Source organism: Lactuca virosa, chromosome 2 (genome assembly GCF_052849685.1).
Source record: "Lactuca virosa cultivar CGN04683 chromosome 2, Lactuca_virosa_CGN04683_v6, whole genome shotgun sequence".
In the NCBI taxonomy this organism is placed as follows: domain Eukaryota; kingdom Viridiplantae; phylum Streptophyta; class Magnoliopsida; order Asterales; family Asteraceae; genus Lactuca; species Lactuca virosa.
Window position 1 is genome coordinate 17,059,440 of NC_136427.1, and position 10,822 is coordinate 17,070,261.

The window sequence follows — 10,822 nt, forward strand, 5'->3', positions numbered from 1 at the left end:
CCCCCAAACGTTTTTTTACCTTATTTACTTTCACCCAGGTTAAAATCATTTATTGTCCCAAAAACCCCCACTATAAAACCCTTTCTTCTTCCCCAAGAACAGTTTACGCTCTCTGAACCTTGAACTTTCTCTCCCTCTTTCTTACACTCTGTTTCTGCAACTCTTAACAATGGTGAAATCAGGCATCTCGAAGAAAATCTCCAAGGCGTCTGCCTCTGCAAACCCAACTAGGACTGATTCTGAAACAAGAAATCAAAATGCCTACGATTGCTTCAAGCAATTTTAGGGTTGTGTTCGAAGATCGTTCCTCCTACAATGCTCCGATCAAGCTAATGATCAAGTTCTTGACCAATCATCCTCTGTATGGCCCCTTCGATGCATTCACAGACGTAGTTCCTCTTTCGACCTTGTTCAAGTGTGCATTCTCTGCTTACAGACCCCTTGAGAACCCTCAAGAGGTGCATCTGAACTTAGTGAACGATTCTTTGGTCACTCTGAACAAAGAAAAATTTCTCAATGCCATTAATCTGCTGGTTCATCCTTCAACCAAGATTTTCACTCCAAATATGGTTGACATTCTCTCCGCTCTCTACCAAATGGGTTACCAGAAAAAGATCAAAGGAATTAGCGAATTCAAGAAAAATCAACTTCCTGCGGTGTGGCAATTCGTTTGTCACTTCGTCATCCACAGCCTGTCAGGCCGAACCGGAGGCACTGACAATATGGGTCTCAAGCTTTTAGAGCTGGTATGGAGCATTTTCACTGGCCACGACGTCAACTACGGTCAGATCTTGTGGGATGATTTCCTGCAGTACATTCCTAGAGAGAGCCCAAGAGAAAACCCTACCGAACTCACATTTGCAAGGTTCTGGTCTCTGTACATCTCAGATCTTCATACGGATGCAGGAATTAGTATGGGCAACGACACCAATCTCTTCATCACCAAAGACCTCAAAAGGTACAATCCCTCCAAAGATCAATCTAACTTCGGACCTATAAGACGAATACCAGTCCACATTCTGACATCACTTGGACTTGAAACCCCTGATGTCACAGACCATATAGAGGCTACGGAAGGTATTAGCCCATACCTTTCTACCCCACCTCTACAAGCCTGTTTGGTTGTCAAACCAATAAATAATGAGATAAAATAATAACAATAAAATTCAAGTCACTGTTACTTCATACACTAGAGATAGTATAGAGTAAGCAGGGTCGGTCCACAGGAATACGGGACTTCTTATTTAGCCATATTCTCACACATCATACAAACAAAAATTAAAATGGGGGATTGTGTTTGAACTCGAATTAAACTTCATAAATAAGCAAGATTGATAAAAAAACGCAGTAAAAGAAGTACATTTCCGATTCTGATTCCTATACATGTATTATGTTGAAAGATGTAATATGATTATAACTCATGTTCAATCTAGGTTCGTAAGTTAGATATTAATAAACTCTAATATCTAAATTGGCAAAAGTATTTTATTCAAAACAAGTTCTTCAAATAAAACTTCATTTAATTGATTCAATTCAAATAAGTTCTTGCATCAAATCATTAAATGACATTAAGTTCTTGCACTAATTACCAACAATGTTTAACATTCCTCTTAAGCTTGGGAATATAAACATTTAATCTTTGATTGCACTAATTTTGATCTAATTACAACCAAGTAAGTGTGTGTTACTAACATCAAATCATAAAACATATACGAATTTCATAATTTGATTAACTAGATTGATAAGAACCCTAATTCAATGATCAAGTGAAAAAGAGAACCACTCAAACACATTATTAAGATCAAATCAAAGATTACTAGATATTAAACATAAGTCAAGTGCAAATTACAACCTAACAACAAATACTTAGGAATCCAGAATCAGAAATGATAAAGAAATCAGCCACACATGTTTAAGTTAAACTACAATTTTAACAAGTTTAATCTTCAAATTGACTTACGAAATGTAAATTAAAGTGTTTCCAAGTGTTAATCCACTTCCAAAATCTCCCAAAATCACCTTCTTCTCTTTCAAAATACGACTTAACCTCCCCAAGAACTGGCTGTCTCCTTTTTCACAAATGATAAAACTGTTTTAAAACTGGTGACACGTTTACACGGCCCGTGTAAACTAACACTGACCATTTACACGGTCGTGTAAACTCCAAAACTAAAATTCTCAAAACTGCCAGGCCTTCAAAGTACATTGTTGTGAATATACGTTTACACGGCCCGTGTAAACTCAAGGCTTTCATTTACACGGTCGTGTAAATGTCTGAAAGGCTAAAATCTTCATTTTCCTCTTATCTCTCTCCTCAATGATCCGTAAGTCCCGAAATTTTTGCCCTCAACTCTTTTTAACCTCCTAAAGCAAGATCCAACCTCCAAAAGTCCCTGCAATATTACAAAAGTGTGTGAATGGAATTGCATCATGAAAAATCCCGAAAATATGCAAAATGCATGAGTTTAAACCTAAATGCAATGTACTTTTATGGATTAAAACTACAAAATGAATGCAAGAAATGCATGTAACAAATCTCCCCAAGCTTGAACCTTTCTTGTCCTCAAGAAAGAACAAGAAAAATTTAAACTAGAGAAAATAGAATAAAGGAGAGGAAAAGAAAATCAAAGTCAAAACTTTTTTGAAACTTAATGCAAGAAATCAACAAACATGAAAAAGAATCCAACCCAATTAACCCTATTTTTGTACCATAGTTGAGAATGTACCTGTTGTGCCTTGAGTCAACTTGGCTTTAGTCTCAAATTATATATCAATAGAAATAAGACTTTGGCCACTCCCTAATGCAACTTAACAGAATCAAAGATCACAACATTTGCTCCCACTCAATATCATCAAGCCAATTCATGGAGCAAACTATGGTCTTACTCTCGCGAAATTATATGTGACAAAACATGCTCAATCATCTTTGTTTCACAAAATATATCAATGACCGATTCCAGCTATTTGTTGGTCAACAACAATCTTTTTCTGAAAAATCTTTTCTAAAAATTCCCTAATATTTACCCAAATTGGTTACAAGTTTCAAACCACTTACCCCAGCCAAAGTAATTAACATTCAATCCCAATGTCATAAGTTCAAATTCAAGTCCAAGGGAATCTTTTGGCAGCCAAATACTTTTCCTAGATATATTATTCAATAAAGATATAAACACAAATATATACAAACTTCCTAATTACATTTTCTTACAAATAAAGCTCATGGCTTTCTTTGAAATCCGGGTAATGGGCTTCCAACCAACACACCCAGATCAAATGACCTTAGTGTGCTAGATTTAAAAGGATCCCTCGGGTTTACTTGCCCGAACCTCAAAGGCCACAGATTAGCTTTATTTGGTTATTAAGTTCATGACTTTCTATGAAACCCGTGTAGCGAACTTTCAACCCAATCAGTCCCAAACAATTTTGCTTTAGGCGATTAGGTGTAGAACACCCCTCGGAGTTTACTTATTCGAGTTCCAAAGGTCACAGATTAACTTAATAACAACATTTTTATTTTATTTTATTTTTTATTTTATTATTATTATTATTATTTTTTTTATTATTTTATTATTTTTTTTAAACTTCACTAACTAAGAAAATATAAAACATTCTGTTTAATTTATTTATTTGGCCTATTTCTTTTTATATTCATCCTTGACTTTTTCTATGGTGGGACATCTCACGGTCTATTACCGTGAGGGGCTTCTAGACATTTTTCGAGGGACTAAAATTAACATGCAAAGACCCGTAAGTATAATCGGAAACTGTGTCCCCAAGCAAGGTATATAAAAGGGAATGAGTAGAAAAGACTTTTAGAGCGCTGGAAGGCTCGGGACATTGAGATTTTATATTCTTTTTATGAATTTTTGAATTTGGCATTTTAAGTTCAATTGAGCATTACTACTCATAAGACCAGTCATATGTCCCAAAGAATTAACTCATACCTGCTATTATGCTCAAATGTTGACAATCTTCTCACTTTCTGTTTTGCACAAGTAGCATCGGGAGGTGTTTTCGTGTGCGATTAACTTGCTTTAAGATTTTTCAATAAAAAGAGCAGCTAATCTCAAGGCACATGACTCACTTACCAGCTCAACTGTTTTGAAAAGATTCGGTTGCTTGGGATTGGATCAATTTTATTTATTTATTTATTTATTTATTTTCTTTTTCTTTTTTTATATGAATGCAATGCAAAAGTTTAGATGCAAACAAAATGAAAAGAAAATAATAATAAAAATTAGAATAGAAAGAAAATCTTTTTGGCTTTTGAAAAAATTTTCCATGCAGAAAAATGATAAGGAAAATGGAAATTAATGCAATATGTACAAAATTACATGCAACCTACATGCAACGAGATTTATGCATGGATGGATGCCCCTCCCCAAGCTTAAAATAAGCATCGTCCTCGATGTTTGGAGATAGGCATAGCCGGCCTATTGAGGACCGGGCGGTGGAGGATATGGTGGGAACTGTGAAGGATAATCAGAAGGATAAAATGGAGGCCACTGGGGTTGGGATGATGATGGAGGCTGCTGCTGCTGGGTGGGAAGCACAAGTACTCGGTGGATATCGCTCATCAAATGATGAACATTGCGGTTATGCTGCTCTTGAGCCACCCATCGCTGATCCTGCTCGGCCCATCGCAGCTCTTGTTGGGCCCAACGCTCTTCTTGAAGGTTTCGGTAGTCATGAAATTCAGAAGTGATTTCAGCAACTCCCGTATAAACCTCTCCCACTTCCTGCTGGAGGTTCGTGTAATGATGATCTAAGCGTGCAAACTCGCCCATGTAAAGGTTGTGTTCGGGAAAAGGAATGGGGTGAGACGAGCTGGAAGCACCTGCAGTTGCCGGTTGAGCAGGAGGAGTAGAAGTGGTGGTTGAAGGTCTACGGGCTGCAGTAACACCCAAGTTGGATTGGAGGTGCCAATTGGTAGAAGGGATGTCATTGGCCAAGGCTAATATCTTCTTATTTCGGCTATCGATGCGTAAATATTCTTTACCATCGATGGTCCAATGAACATCCCCATTGGGATGGCGGTGAAAGAGATGCATGATTTCCAAAACTTCAAGTGATAAACGAGTACGACCCGAAATTATATTGGTTGGATTGTTGGGTAGATGGAGGCCAAGATGCTCAGCTATAATAGATACCATGCCTCCACAATGTAGCTGGCCACCATTGCTCATGGCATTTCTGAGCATTTTCTGAACTACCCAACACCCAAAATGAGGGACTTCCTCGGGCTTGTTAATCATGCACCACAAAACTTCTAATTCTTTTTTGTTCGCCTTGCTAATCCCTTCTTAAGAAAATAAGAGAGAAGCAATAATCCGATGGGTGACCTTCAGAACCTGATGAATAATACTAGAAGCTTTTGTTGTGCCTGGCTGAAACTCATCTTCACAAGAGATACTTCTCCAAAACCTCCCACAGTCTCGCTCAAATACAACATTTCTTCTACCCGTTGCTGTATATACATCTCTCTTCGCTTTTGGGGCACCAATAATATCACAAAGAGTATCAGCATGAATTCTATGTGATTGATTGAGCAAACGGAAGGTGAGGATGTATGTTTGGTAATCGAAAGTGATGGATGACAAGAATTCCAACATTGGGGTTTGATAGCTTACATCATAGAGATTCAATAACCTTTCCCAACCAATGTTCTTAAAGAGCTTGTGGACACCTTTATAGATATGTAGGTCCTTGAGGGCTTGGATGTCCACAAATTTTTGTGCCCCTTTTACCCTTTAAATAAGGGTTTCATACAACATATCTTGTTGATTGGACTAAAAAATAAGACCAAATTCATAGGGGTTTTCCATGAATTGTTGGTCTTGTTCATCATTGGACTCTTGACCACCCATTTGTGAGGTCCCAATTCTAGCCCTTTTTCCATGGGAAGCCATTGTCCAATTGAATCCAACAAAGTTTTGCACACAATGTAGGACAATTTAAACTCAAGAGTATGCACAAAAACTAGCAATATCACCAAAATCACCCAAAATCACCCCAAAATATAACTATATGCACAAGTTAAGAGTTTGGAACAATTATACCAATTTGTGCTTGAAAATGGTGGTAGGGTGATGTCCAATGCTTCCCCAAGCTTTCCCTAAGCTTATCCTACAAGAAATTTCAAGCATTAGGTCGAGATTTGAATACCCAAAAATTCTAGGGTTTGCTCAAAACCCCAAAATCGGCCATGAGAGGGTGAAATTGAGATGCAAGACAAAGAAGATGAAGAAAAGAGAAGATTTTTCATACCTTGGAGCTTGATTTTTGGAACAAAATTGAGGAAGATGGAGTGTTTTTAAGGGTTTTTTCGAAGAGGGCAGAAGGGAGGAGAAGAAACGCAGGTATTGTGAAGAGAATGAACAAAAGAAATCGATTTTAGCCTTAAAAAATGTCCAGCTCTGTTTTTACGTTTACACGGCCCGTGTAAACAGAAGGGAAAAATTTACACGGCCGTGTAAATGCTGAATTTTGACTGCGGTGGCTGGTCGTTTACACGGCCCGTGTAAACTATAAGCATAAGTTTACACAACCGTGTAAATGTCTATAAAGGCCAAAAAATTTTAATTTTTTCACTTTTTCAAATTGCAACCCGCTACTCCACTATTGCCCGGAAAATGATTTTTTACCCTCTTTAAGCATGAAAAACAATTTGGAAACTTGAAAACGAAGAATATACGATGAAAAATTAAGAAATGACAAAAATACCCCCGCGTTGCCTCCCGGTTAGCCGCCCCTTTTTAATGTCGTTGGCTCGACTTGGACCCCATCTATTTGTCAATCTTGGTACTTTGGGTCCACTACTTCCTCCACTTCTTCATTTTTGACTTGAAATCCTTCATAATAAGGCTTCAAACGGTGACCATTTACCTTAAAGATCTTCCCGGTTTTTTCACTTGTGATTTCTATTGGACCATGCTCAAAAACATTAGTTACAACAAATGGTCCCACCCAACGGGACCTTAATTTACTAGGAATCAATTTAAAACGAGAATGGTAAAGTAGTACCTTTTGACCTTTTTGAAATACCTTGCGTGTAATCATCTTGTCATGGTATGCTTTGGTCTTTTCTTTGTAAAGAACTTCATTCTCATAGGCTTCATTACGGATCTCCTCAAGTTCTTGTATGTCCAGCTTCCTCTTCTTTCCCGATTCACTTAGATCCATGTTGAACTGCTTGATCGCCCAATAGGCTCTATGCTCCAACTCAACGGGTAATCTACATGGCTTTCCAAAAATAATTCGGTATGGAGACATTCCAATTGGAGTTTTGTATGCAATGCGGTATGCCCACAAAGCATCATCAAGGCGTGTACTCCAATCTTCCTTGTTGTATTCACGGTTTTCTCCAAAATACCCTTGATTTGTCGATTGCTCACTTCGGCTTGTCCATTTGTTTGTGGGTGGTATGCTGTGGAAGCTTTATGAGTAACACCATATTTCTTCAAAACACTCCCGAGCATACGATTGCAAAAATGTGTAAAACGATCACTGATCAAGGCCTTTGGAACACCAAATCTGGAAAAGATGTGAGCCTTCAAGAAATCTATCACAACTTTTGAATCGTTAGTACGGGTAGCCTTTGCTTCCACCCACATGGAAACATAATCTACAGCCAAAAAAATATAAATAAAACTAGAAGATGATGGAAAAGGTCCCATGAAATCAATGCCCCAAACATCAAAAATTTCACAAACTAAAATGGGATTTAGGGGCATTTGATTCTTTGAGCTTAAAGAACCCATCCGTTGACATTTATCACAGCTTGAACAAAAGACATAAGAGTCATGGAAAATACTTGGCCAGTAAAATCTACTCTCTAAAACTTTTCTTGCAGTTCTTTGAGGACCAAAATGCCCTCCACAAGCATAAGAGTGACAAAATGTTAAGATAGAAGGTACCTCATGTTGATCCACACATCGTCTAATCATTTGGTCAGCACAATATTTCACAAATATGGCTCATCCCAGACATACCTCTTGGCTTCTTTCTTGATCTTGTCTTTTTGCCATCGAGTCAAATCTGGTGGAAATTGATTTGTGACAATGTAGTTCAAAATATCAGGATACCATGGGGCAACTTTTGCTGAAAATAAGTTCTCATCGGGAAATGCATCATGAATGAGAGTCGAGTCATCGGGAGAAACAATCCTGCTAAGATGATCAGCTACAAGATTTGACTTTCCGCTCTTGTCCTTGATTTCAATATCAAACTCTTGTAAGAGTAATACCCATCGAATGAGTCTAGGCTTCAAATCCTTCTTTGCAAGTAGATATGTAATTGCTGCATGATCAGAATAAACAATGACTTTAGAACCTAGCAGATATTGACGAAATTTATCTAAAGCAAAGACAATAGAAAGCAATTCTTTTTCAGTTGTTGAGTAATTGGCTTGTGCATTATCAAGTGTTTTTGAGGCATAGTAAATGATATAAGGAACTCAGTCTTTTCTTTGCCCCAACACTGCACCAACTGCGTGATTACTGGCATCACACATGATTTCAAAGGGCAAACTCCAATCCGGTGATTAAAGTATTGGTGCTGAGATTAACAACTCCTTCAACTGATCAAAAACTTGCTTGCACTCTTTGGAAAATTTGAACTCTGCATCCTTTTGTAGAAGCTCACACATGGGACGGGATATCTTGGAAAAATCTTTGATGAATCTTCTATAAAAACATGCATGGCCAAGAAACGAGCGTACCTCACGAACACAAGTGGGATAAGGTAAAGACTTAATGACATCAATTTTTGCTTTGTCTACCTCTAACCCCTTAGAAGACACAACATGACCAAGTATGAGACCCTTATCAACCATAAAATGACAATTTTCATAATTCAAAACAAGGTTGGTCTCAATACATCTTTGTAAAATCTTTTTCAAATTGCTCAAACACTCATGAAAAGAATTACCATAAACTGTGAAATCGTCCATAAAAACTTCAATGATCTCCTCAACATACTCTGAAAAAATACTTTCCATGCACCTTTGAAAAGTCCAAAAGGCATCCGCCTATATGCAAATGTTCCGAATGGACATGTGAAAGTGGTTTTTTCTTGATCCTCGGGTGCAACGGGTATTTGATGAAAACCGGAATACCCATCCAAGCAACAATAGTGTGTTTTTCCCGCTAATCTTTCCAACATTTGATCAATGAAGGGAAGTGGGAAATGGTCTTTCCGAGTTGAGGAATTGAGTCTTCTATAATCTATGCAAACTCTCCACCCGTTTTGCATACGGGTGGGGACTAATTCACCTTGGTCATTCTTTATAACAGTAATACCTGTCTTCTTGGGTACAACTTGGACTGGACTTACCCATTTGCTATACGATATAGGATAGATCAACCCCGCATTCAACAACTTTAAAATCTCCTTATTCACAAACTCCATCATTGGAGGATTCAAACGCCTTTGAGCTTCTCGGGAAGGCTTGTAATCTTCTTCCATAAGGATCTTGTGCATGCAAAGCGAAGGACTTAGCCGTTTGATGTCGGCTATAGTCCACCCAATAGCTTCCTTATACTCCTTCAAAGTGGTGACCAGCTCTTCTACTTCTTTTGTTGACAACTTTATGGAGATGATCACTGGTAAAGTCTCTTTCTCTCCAAGATACGCGTACTTGAGATGCTCGGGTAAAGTTTTGAGTTCCAATTCCGGTGCCTGCACAATAGAAGGAACAAGTTTTTCATTAGACATTGGTAATTTCAGCTTTGGAACATCAAACCTCATTTTCTTCTTTTCATCCATGCAAGATACAACTTCCAAAATCTTTTCATAGCATCATAGATGTTGAAATTTATCACCTCTCCATCAAATTCCATGGATAATGTACCATCATAAACATCAATTTTTGTCCTAGTTGTTTTCAAAAAGGGTCTTCCTAGAAGAATTGAGCTCAAATTTGGTGAGTCATCATCATCCATGTCAAGGACATAAAAATCTGCTGGAAATACTAACTCATTCACTTGGACTAACACATCTTCTAGCACACCTTTTGTATGTACCAAAGATCTATCAGCCGATTGAATGATTACCCCGGTCTTCTTCAATGTGCCAATATTTAAGGTTTTGAAAATAGAATATGGCAAAACATTTATAGAAGCTCAAAGGTCTAGCATAGCTCGTGGAACATGAAGATTACCTAACTTGCAAGGAACCGTGAAAACACTCGGATCCTTACATTTTTGAGGTAGTCTTTTCTGTAACACTGCAGACACATTTTCACCCACTTTGACAGTTTCATTCCCTTTCAGTCTTTTCTTAGATGTGCATAATTCCTTAAGGAATTTAGCATACCTAGGGACTTGTTTGATGGCATCAATAAGAGGAATATTTACCTCAACTTTTCTGAACATCTGCATGAATTCATTGTCTTCCCTTTCACGCTTTGACTTGCTTAATCTTGAGGGAAATGGAGGAGGAGTGACTTTTGCTTCAATAGGAACTTGCTTTGAAGGTGTTTTTGACTTCTCTTATTCTTTCTCTAGCTCCTTCTCTTCTTCTTCCTCAATCATCTTAGGACCTTCATATTCTTTGCCATTTCTCAAAGTGATGGCACATGCACTATGCTTTGGATTCTTTTCGGTTTGTGCCGGTAGTTTTCCTTGTGATTCCAATTTACTCACAGAAGTGGCGAGTTGAGTCATTTGTTGTTCCAAAGTCTTGATACTCGCCTTGGTCTCATTTTGGAATGTTTGAGTACTTGTGGCTAAACTCTTGACAGTGTCTTCCAAAGACATTCCCGATCCGCTTGAACTGCTTCCTTGTTGCATGTTTTGAGGTTGGAATTGAGATTGATGAGGAG

At 37.9% G+C, this 10,822-nt stretch overlaps 1 protein-coding gene across 1 annotated transcript; it reads right to left on the reverse strand.

Annotated features, from left to right (window-relative positions):
- Nucleotides 1-6,792: 6,792 nt before the first annotated feature.
- Nucleotides 6,793-10,379, reverse strand: LOC145157264 (uncharacterized). Its single transcript, XM_079076327.1, has 6 exons — nt 10,176-10,379; nt 9,822-10,061; nt 8,929-9,678; nt 8,695-8,821; nt 7,992-8,331; nt 6,793-7,426 (listed from the first exon to the last, which is right to left on the reverse strand). Exons 1-6 carry the CDS (start codon nt 10,377-10,379, stop codon nt 6,793-6,795), a joined length of 2,295 nt encoding a protein of 764 aa, XP_078932453.1.
- Between the last annotated feature and the right edge of the window lie 443 nt (nt 10,380-10,822).